Source organism: Rhinoraja longicauda, chromosome 9, assembly GCF_053455715.1.
Source record: "Rhinoraja longicauda isolate Sanriku21f chromosome 9, sRhiLon1.1, whole genome shotgun sequence".
Taxonomy (NCBI): Eukaryota; Metazoa; Chordata; class Chondrichthyes; order Rajiformes; family Arhynchobatidae; genus Rhinoraja; species Rhinoraja longicauda.
Window position 1 is genome coordinate 54,980,487 of NC_135961.1, and position 20,846 is coordinate 55,001,332.

The following is a 20,846-nucleotide window of genomic DNA, read 5'->3' on the forward strand; positions in this document are numbered from 1 at the left end:
AAGAGGCACGGTCTCCAGCGAGTTTAAGAGAGCACAGGAACTAAACCAAGCCAATTAGATGCTAAACTAACAGAATAATTAGATAGTGGATTATCAGAGTTATGCACAGGTTCCCTTTTAACTATTACAAAAATTCCATGCTGAAGGCATTACTGGAGGAATTCATGTCACTATTTTCACAAAGTTAGCTTGGGCACTAATCCTCAATCGAATGCAAAGGCACTACTGCTTCCATCAAGTTATGCACAGCAAGAATCCCATTAAATTATTTATTTCAAGAAAAAGCACCAAGAATTGCTTAACTAGAATGATTACAGCCATGAATATTCAAAGCAACAAATGATGCTTGGGTTAACAATTTTAGAAGCTCCAAAAATAGAGTCGCTGTAACTGAAGATCTCAGCCATTACATGATACTCAAATATTATGACCTAAATAGGGAGGTTATCACCATTTGCTTCCTTGGTATGGAGAAACACTGCTGAATTGAAGAACAGAATCACAACATTAAAACATTTCAAAAGATAAATCTAATTTCTTCCACTGTTGCAATGAAGTAGTGAAACAGCAGTGCTGGTGTAAATAAATGATTGCTGAAATCCTAAATAATTTTGCTTCAGCAGTTGCTTGAGTCCAATGGATATATTTATTTTATAGACAAATAAAACTGGGTAAGAATAGAGACATACAGAACTGTAAATGCTAGTTTACAAATGCAAAGCACTAAGTGCTCAGACAGCTCAGGCAGCATCTCTGGAGGACATGGATAGATTGGGACCCTTCTTCAGACTGAGAACTAATGGACTAGAGGATTGATACATTAATACAGAAAGGAATTCTAGAGACACCTCTTTATCCAGAGAGGTGGAACTCACTATCAAATATAGCAGTTGAGCCAAATAGCATCAATTGCATTTTGGGGGTAAACTAAGTGCATGAGTGGGAAAGGAAAGAAAGGGTACACTGCTCTACATGCAATACGATGTAAAGTAAGAACAGTGTCATGGTGTAAAGTTCAAAGTGAAGTGCACGGATTGACGATGATTTAAAAACATGAGCAAATTCAAGCATCTTATACACAAACTGCAGCTCAATGAAAATGATTGAATGATTCTGCAGTGGTACTGTTAATGGAGGCTCTAATTATTCATTGTAGGCTCTATTGGGAAGGACATGCTCATTGCATGCCCACTCCTGGGAATCCATCGCCCATGACCATTGAAAATGGAAAAGAAGCATTCAGGATTGCACGGAGAACCGCAACTCTGTATTAAAGCCATAGAGGCCAGTGTAAATGGCACAAGGGTCACAGCACTTTACCTCAAGCTACCCACCCACTGTCTTATTAGACACCAAGTGCCCTATTTGTGGCCGAGTCTTAAAGCACCTCATGGCCTCATCAGTCACCTCAGAGACCTAGAATGGTAACAAGTAATCCTCAAACCCAAATCCATCCAAGGTGAAGAGCTGACATCATACAAAGGTCCAGCATTATCCCCCTTTCTCACGTTCTATACCTGAACTAAGAAAGGAAAGCATTCAATGTGCTTATATCTACCTTAGATCTGTTTTGCAACCTTTAATGCCAAATGATTGTTCGATCAACACATTCCAAAAATGGTTAATGCCTATTAGGTATAGTCAGTTACCTTTATAATGTAGGATACATGATAAATTTATACAGAGAAATAGCATTTAATAAACGACTAAATAAACCATTTTACGTTTTTTCAGAGATGTGTTCTGGGTTTAGACAAGGAACAACCCCATTTGTCTCACAGATTATGTGACATCCTTAACATTCAAATGAGAAGGAAAGGCCTAGTTTTACATCATTATAAACACCACCTCGAAGAATTCGGAACACCACGAGTACTGTAGAAGAGCAAAGATTCCTTGCCCAACTCCACAAAACGAAAGCCCAACATTCAGAAACCTGAGGAAAGGCTAGTGTTGACATTCGGTTGACACTTAAATTTTTCAAAATTTGAATCCGTAATGAATTGCATATATTACTCTCTAGCTGCTTCCTTTTAAACAACAAATTACAGCATCTGCAGTCTCGTGTGCAATCTCATGTGCCTCCTGCCTGTCAAAAGAACAATGCTATAAAAAATAAGTCTTATGCCAATCCACTCACTATCCCTAATGAAAAAACAGCCCATTTCAGCCATACCAAAGTTATTAAGTTGTGCGTTTAACTGTCAATCTGTATAATAGAAGAATTGGTTTTAAATATTGTTAGTACATCAACTCAAAGCAAGTCACACTGCTTACATAACTTGTACATTAAGACAAAGTCTTATTGACAAAAGAATGCTCCTTCATGATGGTTGAAATAATTGTTCTCTGACCAGTTGACACATTCAGATAGTCATACAGCATGGAAACAGACCCTTCAGCTCAACTTGCGCACACCAACCAACATATCCCATCTACACTAGTTCCACTTGCCTGCATTTGGCCCATGTCCATCTAATCCATGTCCATGTCTATCCTATCCATGTAACTGTCAAAATATCACTAAAATGTTGCCATAGTACCTGCCTCAACTACCTCCTCCAGCAGTTCGTTCCACACACACACACACACACACACACACAACCCTTCGTGTAAAAAGGTTATCCCTCAGGTTCCTATTAAATCTTTCCTCGTCTTACAGTTATGTCCTCTAGTTCTTGATTTCCATGCTCTGGCAAGAGAATCTAGGCTCTGTGCATACTTGCATTTTACTGATAGCTCAAGAACTCGGGGAGGGGGGGGGGGCAAGCAACACCTGTGAAGGGCAAGATATGGGCAACATTTCAGATTAAAACCTGCATCTGGACTAAGTGTGTAGAACAAGTAGAACTAAGAAGTGAGAGGGGGGATGAGATAGAAGTCGATAAATGATATGAAACCAGATGAGGGAGGAATGATGGAGCCAGATGGGGAGAATGGCATGTTGAGACAGAAGCTCATAAGTAACAGGTGGAAAACAGATAAGGAGGGAAACAAAATTAGGCAGATAGAACGGGACAATGGTACAGGTAGACAGAAGCCGGTGAAGAAGTGTGTAAGAAACGTTTGGGATGTGGGGTATCTGAACTTAGAAAATTCAATGTTCATACCATTGTACCACAGAAGGCACAAGCAGAACATTGGATGTTGTTCTACGAGTTTGCAATTGATGTCATTGTGGCAGTGGAGGCGGAGGACAAACATAAGGATGTGGGGATGGAAATGGGAGCTGAAATGACATGTAGCCGGAAGCTCAAGCTTGCAGTTGTAGATAGAGCACTGCATATTTACTGAAACATCTGCACCAACTCCAGTCAGACTGGTTTAGTCTGGACTGGATCAGACAGGATTTAGATTTAGAGATCACTGGGATCGCTTCTGGGGTAGGGGTGACCTATACAAAAGGAATGGGTTGCACCTAAACTGGAGGAGGACCAACATTGTGGCAGGCAGGTTAGTGCTACACCATGGGTGGGTTTAAACTAAATAGCAGAGGGAGGGGTCGACAAATTCAAAGTATAAGGATGGAGTTAAAGGGATAGAGAGTACAGGAAAAGTTACGAAAGACGCCTGAATTCATGGGAAGAAAAGTTCAAGAAGGGATAAGAGAGTAAAGTCAGGTGAAATAGGAACCGATGTGAGAGGGGAGGTGAATACTGAATTAAAAGTGTTATACATGAATGTGCGAAGTATAAGAAATAATGGGGAAGAGCTTGAGGCCCAGTTAGAGATTGGTAGGCATAATGTTGTGGGAATTACAGTCATGGCTGCGAGGATCAGAGCTGGGAACTGAATATTCAGGGTTATATGTCCTATCGAAAAGACAGACAGGTGGGCAGAGGGGGTGGGGTAGCTCTGCTGGGAAGGAATGAAATTCAGTCCGTTGCGAGGGGTGACATGGAATCAGAAGATGTAGAGTCATTGTGGATAGAACTGAGAAATTGTACGGGTAAAAAGACCCTAATGGGAGTTATCTACAGGCCCCCAAACAGTAGCCTGGATATAGGGTGCAAGTTGCATCAGGAGTTAAAATTGGCATGTAACAAAGGTAATGCTATGGCGGTTATGGGAGATTTCAATATGCAGGTAGACTGGGAAAATCAGGTTGGTACTGGACCCCAAGAAAGGGAGTTTGTAGAGTGGCTTCGAGATGGATTCCGAGAGCAGCTTTTACTGGAGCCTACCAGGGAAAAGGCAATTCTGGATTTAGTGTTGTGTAATGAACCAGATTCGATAAAGGGAACTCAAGGAAAAGTAACCATTACGAGGTAGTGACCATAATATGATAAGTTTTAATCTGCAATTTGAGAGGGAGAAGGTAAAATCAGAAGTGTCAATATTGCAGTTGGACAAAGGGGACTATAGAGGCATGAGGGAGGAGCTGGGCAAAGTTGACTGGAAAGGGACCAGAGATGAGGTGGAATAGCAATGGCAGGATTTTTTTGGAATAATCCAAAAGATGTAGGATCATCTCATTCCAAAGAGAAATAAAGATTCTACGGGGACCATATAAGAGGTGACCATGGCTGACAAGGGAAGTCAAGGACAGTATAAAAATAAAAGAGGAGACGTATAACATAGCAAAGATGAGCGGGAAGCCAGAGGATTGGGAAACTTTTAAAAAACAACAGAAGGTAACTAAAAAGGCAATACAGAGAGAAAAAATGAAGTACGATGGTAAGCTAGCCAAGAATATAAAGGAGGATGGTAAAAGCTTCTTTAGGTATGTTAGGAGAAAAAGATTAGTTAAGACAAATGCAGGTCCTTTGAAGACAGAAACAGGTGAATTGATTATGGGGAACAAGGTGAATTGATTATGGGGATGTCAGGCTAACTAGTCTAAAATTCCCTATTTTCTCTCTCCTTCCTTTCTTAAAAAGTGGGATAACATTAGCTACCCTCCAATCCACAGGAACTGATCCTGAATCTATAGAACATTGGAAAATGATTACCAATGCGTCCACGATTTCTAGAGCCACGTCCTTAAGTACCCTGGGATGCAGACCATCAGGCCATGGGGATTTATCGACCTTCAGTCCCATCAGTCTACCCACCACCATTTCCTGCCTAATGTGAATTTACTTCAGTTCCTCCGTCACCCTAGGACCTCTGGCCACTAGAACATCCGAGAGATGGTTTGTGTCTTCCATAGTGAAGACAGATCACTAAGCACTTGATCACTAAGATCGTTGAAAGCATTTCATTTAAGTTAGTAATATTGATGGAGGAATCAGAAACCATGTCTCCTCTTGCACTTTCAATAAAAAACATCAGATCCAGTCACACTTCACAGCCCAATCATACAGACAACGTGCATCTTTGGAGTTATGATGAGTTAACTTAAGGACTGCAAACAGGAAAGTAAGTTTTGGTCAGAGGAGTGATTTCAGTTTTTAGATGATAGAAGACAATGGGAAATGGATTGAATCACAACATACACCACGTATTTAATGCAGATATAAACAAATGAACAAAATAAATTTTACTCAGAAATTGTCGGTTCACCTAATTTCCATGCTCAAAATTAGTGGCAGGACAAATTAATAGCCTGACAAGACCAATAAATGAAGAACATTAAATGAAGAATGCTATATTTAAGAGGGAGTTAGATGTGGCCCTTGTGGCTAAAGGGATCAGGGGGTATGGAGAGAAGGCAGGTACACGTTACTGAGCTGGATGATCAGCCATGATCATATTGAATGGCGGTGCAGGCTCGAAGGGCCAAATGGCCTACTCCTGCACCTATTTTCTATGTTTCTATGTTTCTAAGAACCAATAAATGTTAGATAGAGCACTAGGAAGTTAGTGGAATCAAGGGATATGGGGAGAAGGCAGGCACAGGTTACTGATTGTAGATGATCAGCCATGATCACAATGATCTAATGTTATCCCACTTTTTAAGAAAGGAGGGAGAGAGAAAACGGGAAATTATAGACCAGTTAGTCTGACATCAGTGGTGGGGAAGATGCTGGAGTCAATTATAAAAGACAAAATTGTCGAGCATTTGGATAGCAGTAACAGCATCGTTCCGAGTCAGCATGGATTTACGAAGGGGAAATCATGCTTGACTAATCTCCTGGAATTTTTTGGGGATGTAATTAGGAAAATTGACAGGGGAGAGCCAGTGGATGTGGTGTACCTCGACTTTCAGAAAGCCTTTGACAAGGTCCCACATAGGAGATTAGTGGGCAAAATTAGAGCACATGGTATTGGGGGTAGGGTACTGACATTGATAGAAAATTGGTTGACAGACAGAAAGCAAAGAGTGGGGATAAATGGGTCCCTTTCAGAATGGCAGGCAGTGACTAGTGGGGTACCGCAAGGCTCGGTGCTGGTTCCGCAGCTATTTACAATATACATTAATAACTTGGATGAAGGGAATAAAAGTACCATTAGCAAATTTGCAGATGATACAAAGCTGGGTGGTAGTGTGAGCTGTGAGGAAGATGCTATGAGGTTGCAGAGTGACTTGGAAAGGTGGTGTGAGTGGGCAGATGCATGGCAGATGCAGTTTAATGTGGATAAGTGTGAGGTTTTCCATTTTGGTGGTAAGAATAAGAAGGCAGATTATTATCTGAATGGTGTCAAGTTAGGAAAAGAGGACGTACAACGAGATCTGGGTGTCCTAGTGCATCAGTCACTGAAAGGAAGCATGCAGGTACAGCAGGCAGTGAAGAAAGCCAATGGAATGTTGGCCTTCATAACAAGAGGAGTTGAGTATAGGAGCAAAGATGTCCTTCTGCAGTTGTATAGGGCCCTAGTGAGGCCCTGGAGTACTGTGTGCAGTTTTGGTCTCCAAATTTGAGGATGGATATTCTTGTTATTGAGGGCGTGCAGTGTAGGTTTACTAGGTTAATTCCCGAAATGGCGGGACTGTCATATGTTGAAAGGCAGGAGCGGCTAGGCTTGTATACATTGGAATTTAGAAGGATGAGAGGGAATCTTATTGAAACATATAAGATTATTAAGGGGTTGGTCACGTTAGAGGCAGGAAACATGTTCCCAATGTTGGAGGAGACCAGAACCAGGGGCCACAGTTTAGGAATAAGGGGTAGGCCATTTAGAACGGAGACGAGAAGAAACTTTTTCAGTCAGAGAGTTGTAAATCTGTGGAATTCATTGCCTCAGAAGGCAGTGGAGGCCAATTCTCTGAATGCATTCAAGAGAGAGCTGGATAGTGCTCTTAAGGATAGTGGAGTCAGGGGGTATGGGGAGAAGGCAGGAACGGGGTACTGATTGAGAATGATCAACCATGATCACATTGAATGGTGGTGCTGGCTCGAAGGGCCGAATGGCCTAGTCCTGTACCTATTGTCTATTGTAGGCCCAAATGGCCTCCTCCTGCACTTATTTTCTATGTTTCTATATAAAATTTGAATCTAATTTTCAAATCTTAGCCTATCTTTTATCCAAATAAGTGCAATGCTCAACTTTATTGAAGCCAATTGACCACTCAACATCCATTTGTACATTCTAACTGAACAAACCCAGCAGATTCACAGATTTCAGTAGATTATGGCTCAGATATATTCACAAGAGCAATTGGAAAATCAATCTGGACATCTATTCTGATTTAATTTTGAGGGTGATGTGTTTCTACTGACATCATAGAACAGTACAGCATGGAAACAGGCCATTTGGCCTACAATGTCTGTGCTGAACATGACGCCAAGACCAAATTGTATCTGCCTGCGCATAATCCGTATCCCTTAATTCCCTTCACACCCATATCCCTATCCAAAAGCCTCTTAAATGCTACTATCGTATTTGCCTCCACCACAACCTCCGGCAGTGCATTTCTGGCACCCACCACTCTATATACAAAAAAAACATGACAACTCATCTCCTTTAAACTTTGCCCCTCTCACCTCAAATATTGGTAAAAAGGTTCTGACTGTTTACCCTATCCATGCCTCTCATAATTTCATATACTTCTCTCAGGTCTTCACTCAGCCTCTGGCATTCCAGAGTAAACAACCCAAGTCTGTCCAACCTCCCCTTGCAGCATTATTCTCGCAAATGTTCTCTGCAAACTTTTTAATGCCTCCACACCCTTCCTGCATTGGGGCGACCAGAACTGCATGCAATACTCCAAATACAGCCTAACTGAAGTCTTATAAAGCTGCAACTTTTGTGAACTTAGCTCATACTGCAATTTTTCAAGCTGAGAGACAAGTCTACCACTTGGTCAAGTCCCAAAGGCAAGAGATAGCTGAAAAACAACAGATTTGTCCTGTTTCTATTGCACACTGCATTCTTCCTTGTTGCACATTCTCCACATTACCTTTAGACTTAATTATTTAAGTCTAGTTCAGGATAAATAACCTAGTCAACTATGAACACATTCCTCCTCCGTCTACCAGCCCCTGCCATCGTCTCCATTCATTATACTGAAATCCACTTCAAATCCATTACAAAATCGTTGTATCTCATTTTTTTAAATTCTAGCATTTTCCACCCCAAAATGGTAATCAAAATATCCAAAATGATTTTGCCATTGATAAATAGGTTTCCAAAGATTAACATCAACAGAAGGATGTTCAAGACTTCAGCTTTAATGCATCAATGTAATCAAAAGTATTTCTTGTCGAGGGTATTACAATGCTCCAACAGATCCACAGTCTGAATGAATATTTAGATAAACAGTTTGCTTTCTCTTACTGAAATAACTGTTCTGAATTGTTACAAATTCACTTTTGTTTTTCTCATTCCCTGCAAGTTTTATGACTGGAAATAAAGCACTACTATTCTAATCTTTGCCCAAACAAAATTAAATTTTTTAAATCGATCTCTGCTGTTCACATAGTTAATTGCACTCTGCGTACAAACGCTGCAACCTGGTCATAGTCGGGCAAATCATTTTCATCTTTCATACTATTTAATCTTACTAAGTGAAGAGGTTTATCATGATTGAATTACAACACTCTTGCTGAAGTAACAGAAGGTTGAACACTATGTCTAGATTGACAATCCAACCTCATACCATAGGAGAGCTACACCATCAGAGATTCTATCTTTTGGGGGTGATGTTAAATAGAGATCCCCATTGCCCTTCACTTGGACCAAAAAAGTCTTGCATAACTATATTGAAAGCAGCAAAGCAACTCACGCCAGTATAGCAGACAACATATATACCTCAATCAAACAACACAAACAGATGATCACACTATTTCCACAATGCGGCACGGGAGCTCATTGTATACCAAGAGGCTTCTGTTGTTTCCCATATTTAAACAGTCTATGCTACGACCTTGTACGACATTGGCGATGGCACTTCTAGAGTATAGTATAAGAAAATAACTGCAGATGCTGGTACAAAGAAGAGTGGGAAGACAGAGGATTGGGACTCTTTTAAAGAGCAACAAAAGTTAACTAAAAAGGCAATACGGGGAGAAAAGATGAGGTACGAGGGTAAACTAGCCAATAATATAAAGAAGGATAGCAAAAGTTTTTTTAGGTACGTGAAGAGGAAAAAAATAGTCAAGGCAAATGTGGGTCCCTTGAAGACAGAAGCAGGGGAATTTATTATGGGGAACAAAGAAATGGCAGACGAGTTAAACCGTTACTTTGGATCTGTCTTCACTGAGGAAGATACACACAATCTCCCAAATGTTCTAGGGGCCGGAGAACCTAGGGTGATGGAGGAACTGAAGGAAATCCACATTAGGCAGGAAATGGTTTTGGGTAGACTGATGGGACTGAAGGCTGATAAATCCCCAGGGCCTGATGGTCTGCATCCCAGAGTACTTAAGGAGGTGGCTCTAGAAATAGTGGAAGCATTGGAGATCATTTTTCAATGTTCTATAGATTCAGGATCAGTTCCTGTGGATTGGAGGATAGCAAATGTTATCCCACTTTTTAAGAAAGGAGGGAGAGAGAAAACGGGTAATTATAGACCAGTTAGTCTGACATCAGTGGTGGGGAAGATGCTGGAGTCAATTATAAAAGACGAAATTGCTGAGCATTTGGATAGCAGTAACGGGATCATTCCGAGTCAGCATGGATTTACGAAGGGGAAATCATGCTTGACAAATCTACTGGAATTTTTTGAGGATGTAACTAGGAAAATTGACAAGGAAGAGTCAGTGGATGTGGTGTACCTCGACTTTCAGAAAGCCTTCGACAAGGTCCCACATAGGAGATTAGTGGGCAAAATTAGGGCACATGGTATTGGGGGTAGGGTACTGACATGGATAGAAAATTGGTTGACAGACAGAAAGCAAAGAGTGGGGATAAATGGGTCCCTTTCGGAATGGCAGGCAGTGACCAGTGGGGTACCGCAAGGTTCGGTGCTGGGACCCCAGCTATTTACGATATACATTAATGACTTAGACAAAGGGATTAAAAGTACCATTAGCAAATTTGCAGATGATACTAAGTTGGGGGGTAGTGTGAATTGTGAGGAAGATGCAATAAGGCTGCAGGGTGACTTGGACAGGTTGTGTGAGTGGGCGGATACATGGCAGATGCAGTTTAATGTAGATAAGTGTGAGGTTATTCACTTTGGAAGTAAGAATAGAAAGGCAGATTATTATCTGAATGGTGTCAAGTTAGGAGGAGGGGGAGTTCAACGAGATCTGGGTGTCCTAGTGCATCAGTCAATGAAAGGAAGCATGCAGGTACAGCAGGCAGTGAAGAAAGCCAATGGAATGTTGGCCTTCCTAACAAGAGGAGTTGAGTATAGGAGCAAAGAGGTCCTTCTACAGTTGTACCGGGCCCTGGTGAGACCGCACCTGGAGTACTGTGTGCAGTTTTGGTCTCCAAATTTGAGGAAGGATATTCTTGCAATGGAGGGCGTGCAGCGTAGGTTCACTAGGTTAATTCCTGGAATGGCGGGACTGTCGTATGTTGAAAGGCTGGAGCGATTGGGCTTGTATACACTGGAATTTAGAAGGATGAGGGGGGATCTTATTGAAACATATAAGATAATTAGGGGATTGGACACATTAGAGGCAGATAACATGTTCCCAATGTTGGGGGAGTCCAGAACAAGGGGCCACAGTTTGAGAATAAGGGGTAGGCCATTTAGAACGGAGATGAGGAAGAACTTTTTCAGTCAGAGGGTGGTGAAGGTGTGGAATTCTCTGCCTCAGAAGGCAGTGGAGGCCAGTTCATTGGATGCTTTCAAGAGAGAGCTGGATAGAGCTCTTAAGGATAGCGGAGTGAGGGGGTATGGGGAGAAGGCAGGAACGGGGTACTGATTGAGTGATCAGCCATGATCGCATTGAATGGCGGTGCTGGCTCGAAGGGCTGAATGGCCTACTCCTGCACCTATTGTCTATTGTCTATTGTCTAAATCGAAGGTATTTATTCACAAAATGCTGGAGTAACTCAGCAGGTCAGGCAGCATCTCAGGAGAATCAAAGGTATTTATTCACAAAATGCTGGAGTAACTCAGCAGGTCAGGCATACCTGGACTATCTCCGACATCTCCCTCCCGTTTCTGGACCTCACCATCTCCATCACAGGAGACAGACTAGTGACTGACATCTACTATAAACCCACAGCTATCTGGACTGCACTTCTTCCCACCCGGTCTCCTAGAAAAAGTCTATCCCCTACTCCCAATTCCTCCGTCTACGCCGCATCTGCGCCCGGGATGAGGTGTTTCACACTAGGGCATCAGAGATGTCCTCATTCTTCAGGAAACAGGACTTCCCCTCTTCCATTATAGATGAGGCTCTCACTGGGGTCTCTTCTACATCCCGCAGCTCCGCTCTTGCTCCCCCTACCCCCACTCGTAACAAGGACAGAATCCCCCTCGTTCTCACCTTCCACCCCACCAGCCAGCGGATCCAACAAATCATCCGCCAACATTTCTGTCACCTACAACGGGACCCCACCACTGGCCATATCTTCCCATCCCCTCCCCTTTCTGCGTTCCGTAGAGACCGTTACCTCCATAACTCCCTGATCCACTCGTCCCTTCCTACCCAAACCACATCATCCTCGGGCACTTTCCCCTGCAACCGCACGAGATGCAACACCTGTCCCTTTACCTCCCCCCTCAACTCCATCCAAGGACCCAAACAGTCTTTCCAGGTGAGACAGAGGTTCACCTGCACCTCCTCCAACCTCATCTATTGCATCCGCTGCTCCAGATGTCAACTTATTTACATCGGCAAAACCAAACGCAGGCTCGGCGATCGCTTCGCTCAACACCTGCGCTCGGTCCGCGTTGGCCAAACTGATCTCCCGGTGGCCGAGCACTTCAACTCCCCCTTCCATTCCCAATCTGACCTTTCTGTCATGGGCCTCCTCCAGTGCCATAGTGAGGCCCACCGGAAATTGGAGGAACAGCACCTCATATTTCACCTGGGCAGCTTGCAGCCCAGTGGTATGAACATCGACTTCTTCAACTTTCGATAGTTCCTCTGTTCCTCTCTTCCCCACCCCTTCCCAGATCTCCCTCTATCTTCCTGTCTCCATCTATATCCTTCCTTTGTCCCGCCCCCGACATCATTCTGAAGAAGGGTCTCGACCCAAAACGTCGCCCATTCCTTCTCTCCCGAGATGCTGCCTGACCTGCTGAGTTACTCCAGCATTTTGTCAATAAATTTTAGAGTATAGTGTTTATTTTTTGTCACCCTGTGATAGGAAAGTTGTTAATCTGCAAACTGTTCTCCACAGTCCCTTGCTTTCTTTGACTTGTGTGAAAGGAGGAGTACATCTCTTCTGAAATGTCACTTAAAAATAACAAAACAGTATGTCGGGATACCATCATATTTTCTCACAAAATACTTCTGTGGGTCTGTGCAATAGTTATTCAAAACTATGCACCAACACCTATCCTCTCAGTTATGTTCAGTCATTCTGATAGACCTCAAGCTGTCAATTCACACACAGGCAATCAGATTTTCTCTTCTTCATTGAATGTAATGTCTGAAAACAGCTTAATCAGTGAACAAAAGAATTCAAGAAATGCAGAAGTCAATGTTTCAACCCCTCACACTTTCTACATCATTCCATCAAATTATGACTGATATTTTACCTCACATCATACTATTTTTCTGCATTAACTCCACATCCCTCGATTACCTTAATATGTACAAAACAGGCATCCATCTATTGACATACACATGAGCCAATACGTTTCAGAACATCAAGCATTACAGTATAGAAAATCCCTAAATTGGTAGCATAGTTATGACTGGGTTAATTACTATCTGCGTTTATGTTCTAATGGAGCGGATTGTGTAGATGTAGGTAGATCACCCGTGCCAGTGACAAAGACATACTGTGGAAAGGGTTTTTGCCAACACGACAGTAACCAACTGTCTGAAGAAGGGTCTCGACCCGAAACGTCACCTATTCCTTTTCTCCAAAATTGCTGCCTGACTCACTGAGTTACTCCAGCATTCCGTTTCTCAGCTCCTTCCTACACAGTAACCAACTAAGTCTGGACTGGTTTAATCTAATTGCACCAGGGACTCGCAGATAACCGCAAAACTGTAACGTCGCAGTCCATCGCAGTAACATCGCTGTAGTGTAAGAAAATAACTGCAGATGCTGGTACAAATCGAGGTATTTATTTCACAAAATGCTGGAGTAATTCAGCAGGTCAGGCAGCATCTCAGGAGAGAAGGAATGGGTGACGTTTCTGGTCGAGACCCTTCTTCAGACTGTTCAGTCTGACATTGACCCGGCTGACGAAGGAAGCTCGCCTTCTCTCCCCAGAGTGGCCACCTGACCTGCTGAGTGCTTCTAACGTCCAATGCTTTTATTGCAGATTTCCAGCACTTGTACGTGTTTGATTTTCCAGTCCCTTTCACTTCCCGCATTGTGACGAGGCAAATTGGCGAAGCCTGCTACGATCGGTCGGGCTCTGCCCTGCCCAACCCAACCTGTAAAGCCCTTCTCGAAGCCGAGCCCAGTCTCGCAGACGGATCAGAGCCGGGATACGGTTGGAGAAAAGCACAAAATGCTGGAGTAACTCAGCCGGACAGGCAGCAGAATGGATGGGTGAGGTTTCGAGTCGAGACCCATCTTCACACTGAGAGTCTGGGGAGAGGGTCCAGATATGAAAGGGTGGGTGAAAACGACAGGTTAAAGCATTTCGATGTAAACCAACATCTGCAGTTCTACGCATATGATTGGAGTCCCTCCCCTTACAAGCCAGGCCCCAATACCAACTGCATGCTAAATAAACCGCCACACACCCCCTTCCAGCAGGCGGGGACACGGAGCCCCGAGCTGCAAACCCCAGTGGACGGAGATCCTGCAGCAGCCGCCGCCTCGGTGAGCAGAGGCTGGGGAAGGATACTGTGCGGCGGCATCTGGCTCTGCCGTGCCGCTGTCCGCGCCCCACCCGCCCGCACTCACTGCGCAAGTTGTTGACGAGCTCGGCTTGGCTGTCTCCGCCGCACTTCCACGCCATGCTATGACACAGAGACCGCAGCAGGTACAAGGCCGCCGTCAACACCACGCCTGCGCACACCGTTCTACCCACAACACTGATCGCCTCCAGCGTCGACGCCCTCACGACGTCACCGCCCGTCTCCATGACGCCACGACGCACGCCTCTGTGATGTCAAGACGTACACCTCTGACACCACTCCTGCTACTGTGAGGTCATGCGACAGATGTCTCCTGGCCCCGCCCACGGACGGGAGGCGTGTGGCCAAAGATAATAAACACAAGCTTCAAAAACTGCTTTAATTCCTCCCTCAGCGGCGCTGTCGAGCTCGCCCACCAGCAGCAGTTGCTACGGTGCGGAGTTGCCCCGAGAGTCAGGTAGTCACGTGGGGCGACTCGGTGACGCCATCAGCAGCTGGGGCGGCGGCTCCGCGCGCGGAGAGGGGGCGGGGCCTCGAACTGTGATGACGTAAGCTCTCCCATTGGAGCCCCCATTCAGGTTGCTTTGATCCAGGTGTCATCTGCCCTATCCTGGGTATATCCTGGCAAGACAAAGTGTCCAACGCCGAGATTCTATCTCACGCTGGCCTTCCCAGTATGTACACTCTACTCAGGCAGCGCAGGCGGCGGTGGCTGGGCCATGTCCACCGCATGGAGGATGGCCGTATTCCAAAAGGCATCCTCTATGGAGAGCTGACATCTAGGAGGAGAACCATCGGCCGACCCCAGCAACGTTACAAGGATGTCTGCAAGAGAGATTTGAAGGCGCTGGACATTGATGTGGAGTCCTGGGAGAGCCTTGCAGTTGACCGTACGAGGTGGAGAGGTACCCTGAACCAACATCTCAAGGCGGGGGAAGAGAAACTGATGAACGCAGCGGCAGACAAGCGGGCACGTAAAAAGGAGCGCAGCAACTTCAACAGACCAGAGACCACACACAAATGTGACTTTTGCGACAGAGACAGTCACTCCCGCATTGTTCCTTTCAGCCACAAGCCACACTGCTCTAGTCGAGGCGTGGAGCAAGCAGCCAACTAGGATGCATCACCCATGGTCAGCCATGACCGAAGGGGCCTAAGGAAAAGAAGGATTCCAGGTGTCATCCATCTCCTGCAACCAATGCACTACCAATTCCCATCAGTGCCGGATTAACATAGTAGCAAAAGTAGCATTTGCTACGGGCCCCATACTAAATGCTTGAAGAGAGCATATGGTTCAGGTGAGAGGTGTTTAAAAATCGATCTGAGTAATAATTTTCTTTGTCGTAGAGAGTGGGCGATATCTGAACGCACTGCCAGAGCGGGTGGTGGAATTAGATCGAGTCCCAACATTTAAGAGTCATTTAGATAGATAATAATAATAATTAAATTGGCAAGCGAGATTAGAATGCATTAATGCACTAAAAAGAGGATTATTGTAGTTGGGCAAAATGGTTAGCATGGACGTACAGGTCCACCACCGATTTTCACGCACCCTTGGTTCCAGAGCCTTTCTGGATTATCTCCTTTGCCGGATCACAGAGGTCACGGCCTCCGAGGAGAGTCAAACGGTACCAGAACAGTCCTCCCAGCCCTCCAAAATCCCAGCCCACTGATCGCCTGTGGAAGTCAGCTATGGGAATCGGGAACGAATCTGTCGGCCCCGGCCGGTCCAGAGTTCCAGACCCCCAGCCGCATGGGGCAAATTTGACCCACCATTCAGTCGTGGAAGTCCCGATGAGGTCGAAATCAGCCACCTCACCCAGTCTTGATGCCTCATTTTCTAAGGGACTTCGAGGTAGGAGGGGGGGGGAGTTCAAGTGCGGGCTCGTAATTTTGTCCAGATTAAAGGAGGTGCTGGACCTTTAGTTGCTGAAAAATTAATGGTGGGTCTGTGGTGTTGCCTGATGTGTGAGTGCAGACACCCAGTGCTCTGATGAAGCTGGCTCGATCCTAGCGCACGACTCCCTGGCTGATTAAAGCGGACAGTAGCAAAAAAGATATCATTGGAGCAACATTCCTCAAGAACAGAAATCATGGAGGTCATAACTCAAGTAAGTAGCAATGCCGCTACTTACAATGCCGAAGTAGCAAACAGCAGCAACAAGATTGAAGCCGTAGATACGGAGCTTGGAAGCACATGATGTATCAGCGATGTACATCTCTTGTAGAATGAGGACATCAGCATTAAGGTCCTTAGCAGATATTGAGATGCCTTCATTCTTTGCCCTGGACATTCCTTCCACAGGTGGTAGATGCGTAGATATTTCCCGATGCTGCGGGAGTTTTGGCCCTGAGCAGGGCCGTTTAGGTTATGGGTGACGAGTGGCATTGTCAAAAGTGACACCAAAACACTACATCTATTAGATTGTGCACATCGGGTTGATTGCATTAGTCAAAACCAGGTGGACCACGTGAAGGTTGCAATCTCACACCCCAACAAGAAGTGAGACGGAGCATGATGAAGTTCATCTCTTCTTCAACATTCTCAAGCCGTCTTTCTAATCCATACACTCCAGTTGATGTAGACAAAGGCCTGTCCTCCCCTAAAACTGGGAAAGCAGCAGACGTTGATGGGATTTATCCGGAATTTCTGAAGAACCTTGGCCCCCCAGGACGCAATTGGCTGGCTGCTTTTTTCACCCATGTCCATTGTAGAGGAATTATCCCTAAGGCCTGGAGAGAGTCTAAGGTCATCGCCATCCTCAAACCTGGGAAATCTGCTGATGATCCAGCTAGTTACCGACCCATCTCCCTCTTGTGTACATCCTACAAGCTATTTCAGCGCCTCCTGTGTGCTAGGATTTCTCCATTGGTAGAACCTGTTCTACCCAGAGAGCAAGCTGGCTTTAGATCTGGTAGAAGCTGCGCAGATCAAGTTCTTTCTCTCACTACCAATATAGAGGCTAGCTTCCAATGTGCCCTGAAAACTAGTGTTGCACTCATCGATCTGTCATCAGCTTATGACACCATGTGGAGACATGGTCTGTTGCTGAAAACTTCCAGAATCTTGAAGTGCCAAACACCATGCATGCCCTCTCGTCCATCCTCAACAACCATAGATTTAGGGTCTCGCTTGGGGACCAGACCAGCTGTGTCAGGACCCTGAATGATGGCCTCCCCCAGGGCTCTGTCCTAGCTCCCCTACTCTTCAACATCTATGTGGGTGACATGCCAAATACCTCGACCAGGAAGTTTGCATATGCAGATGACCTTGCCCTTGCCTACCAAGGAGCTGCCCTTGAGGATATCAGCAGAGTGCTAACCAAGACTTGAAGGGGATGGAGGAGTACTTCACCTTCTGGCGACTTCCCCCAAACCCATCTAAGACAACTCTCACTGCCTTTCACCTCAGCAATCGGCTCGCCAATGCAAAGCTCCGAACGTCCTTTAGTGGTAAGCCAGTGAAGATGAGGAATTTACCCAAGTACCTCAGAGTCACCCTGGACTGCATCCTCACCTATCGTGAACACCTGAAGAGGGTGGCTGATAAACTGAAAGCAAGGGTCAACATCATCAGGAAACTTGCAGGCAACAGCTGGGGAGTCAATACATACACCCTCCGTACCACAAGCTTTGCCCTCGTCTACTCAACAGCCAAGTTTTGCTCAACAGCTTGGGCTAATAGCTGCCACACCAAACACCTTAACTCTGCAATGTGGGTCATCACAGGATGCTTAAGTCAACACCTTTACAGTGGCTCCCTGTCCTCTCTCACCTCGCCCCTCCCAGCATACGCAGAAGGGAGAGGATGCTGAAAGATTGGTGCACCATTGAGACTAGCTCTGACCTTCCCATCCATGCTGACTTGAACAATCTGCCCAACATGCGCCTGAAGTTCCGCAAACTCTTCTGGTCTTCAGCCAAATCCCTGGAAGACTTTGACCCCAAGACTGAGTGGCGCAGAGCCTGGAAAGATGCCAACACCAACAATGGAGAGGTCATCACAGACCCCACAGTGAAACCACCGGGATTCGACCTCCATCGCAAGCAATGGCTAACCCTGAACAGGATCTGCCACCTTCCATGCAAGAACAGCCCATCACCTGCACAAGTGGTGGATGACAGACAGCCCTGCTTGTGACTGCAGATATCCAAACCAGACCATCTCACACATCGTGAATGACTGCTCACTGAGGCCTTTCCCTGGTGGCATCAAGGCCATCCACCCAGCAACTGATGCTGCCCTGGCCTGAATATCTACCCTTGACCTACAACTTTAGGCTGTGCACGCCATAAGCAAGAAGAAGAAGTTTTGACATTTGAAATTGAAAAAGTAAATAATTTATGTTTTAATATTTATGTGTATTTTTAAACTTAAATGCCTCTTTATAACATATGGTATGGGCCCCACACTAGCTTAATCCGGCCCTGATTCCTATACGGACCTTCCTTGCCCATACTGACCTTCCGGTCCCGAGCCTCCTCCATTGCTAGAGTGAGACCACATGCAATAACAAAATACTGCTGATGCTGGTCTACCAAAGAAAATGACAAAGTGCTGGAGTAGCTCAACTGGTCAGGCAGCATATCTGGAGAACTTTGATTGGTGTTGGAGTAAATCAACGGAACAGGCAGCATCTCTGGAGAGAAAGGATATGTGATGCTTCAAGTTGGGACCCATCACCTATCCTTTTCCACCAGAGATGCTGCCTGACCCGCTGAGTTACTCCAACATCTTGTGTTTATCTTTGGTGTAAAGTTGCATCTGTGGTTCTTTATTTCTACATGGATGGATAGGTGGCATTTCGGTTTGGGACCCTTCAGACCACTTGTTTGGGGGGAGAAAGAAAGCTGGAAGAGAGGATGGGCAGATCAAAGCATGACCAGTAATAGGTGAACACAGGGATGGGGTGTGGGGGGTAGATAGGCAGAGGCAGTTTGTTGGACAAACTGGAGGAACTCTACCTCACATTTCGCATGGATAGCTTACAACCCAGCGGTATGAACATTGAATTCTCCAATATTAGGTAACATCTAACATCCATTTCTCCAAACACCCCCCTTTACACCCACCCCCCTCCATGTGCCTCACCTAGACTCTTTGCCATTTCTCCCCTCCACCCACATTCCTTCCTCTGGGTTCACAACTCTTCAATCCTTTTATTTCCCACTTTTTTAAATCTCTGTCCTTTGTCTAACCATCTGCCTATCAACCCCCCCTTGCCTGTGTTCACCAATGAGCTGCCACCCATTGTTCTGTCCTTCCTCTCTTCCAATTTTTTTCACCTCGTCACAATCAGTCTGGAGATGCCCAAGCCAAAACATCACCTATCCATGTTCTCCAGGAATGCTGCCTGACCTTCTTAGTTACTCCAGCACTTTGTGTCTTTTTACTGTAAAACAGCAACTGCAGTTCCTTTTTTGTGCACCGCCAATAATGTTGGTGCCAATCTTTCGCTACATGGGAGTATTGACACATGAAAAGCAAAATGCGGTAGATGCTGGATAATGAAATAAAAACAGTAAGCACTAAGAATACTCAGCAAGCCTGGCAACATCTGGAGTGAGAGAATAAGTTGTAGGTTAATGATCTTTCTAATGAAACATTAACTTTATTACTCTCTCCATAGATGCTGCTGGAGCTGTTGAACATGGCAATTTTTTAAAAAAATTTACTACACTAATATGCCATTCACGTCCTGCAACCTGAAGACTGAGACAAAGCTCAGAAAGCTAAACATGTGTGGGCAGCTACTGCAGTTCGATCTGGATCAATTTCTGGCAAACAAAGTTGGCTCAATGAGAAATGACTGTCGGTACCTCCAGTACGTGGTTCTGTTCTGTTTCCTCTGTTCAAGGATCATTAATGTCTGCTGGCCTGCTGTATCGTTACATGTTGTGAATAACATTGAAGCAAAACATTCATTGGCCCCAATACAGTGCCCTCCATAATGTTTGGAACAAAGACTCATCATTTATTTATGTGCCTCTGTGCTCCACAATTTGAGATTTGTAATAGAAAACATCACGTGGTTAAAGTGCACATTTTCAGATTTCATTAAAGGTCATTTTTATACATTTTGGTTTCACCATGTAGAGATTACAGCTTTATTTATACATAAACCCCCCATTTTAGGGCACCATAATGTTTGGGGCACATGGCTTCACAGGTGTTTATAATTGCTCAGGTGTGTTTAATTGCTTCCTTAATGCAGGTATAAGAGAGCTCCCAGCACCTGGTCTTTTCTCCAGTCTTTCCATTACCTTTGGAAACGCAAAAATAGGATGGCCAGGTTACAGTTTGCCAAGAAGTACTTAAAAGAGCATCCACAGTTCTGGAAAAGGTCTTGTGGATAGATGAGATGAAGATTAACCTATATCAGAGTGATGGCAAGAGCAAAGTATGGAGGTGAGAAGGAACTGCCCAAGATCCAAAGCATACCACCTCATCTGTGAAACACGGTGGTGGGGGTGTTATGGCCTGGGAAAGTATTGCTGCTGAAGGTACTGGCTAACGTATCTTCATTGAGGATATAACTGCTGATGGTAGTAGCATAATGAATTCTGAAG

General features: G+C 44.9%; 1 protein-coding gene across 1 annotated transcript in view; it reads right to left on the bottom strand.

The window, feature by feature from the left end:
- Nucleotides 1-14,518, bottom strand: part of pcmt (protein-L-isoaspartate (D-aspartate) O-methyltransferase) — a 48,804-nt gene extending 34,286 nt beyond the window's left edge. The window contains exon 1 of the mRNA XM_078405526.1: nucleotides 14,323-14,518. Within this exon, the coding sequence (XP_078261652.1) occupies nucleotides 14,323-14,503 (181 nt within the window). The 5' untranslated portion in view covers nucleotides 14,504-14,518. The remainder of the gene's footprint in view (nucleotides 1-14,322) is intronic.
- Between the last annotated feature and the right edge of the window lie 6,328 nt (nucleotides 14,519-20,846).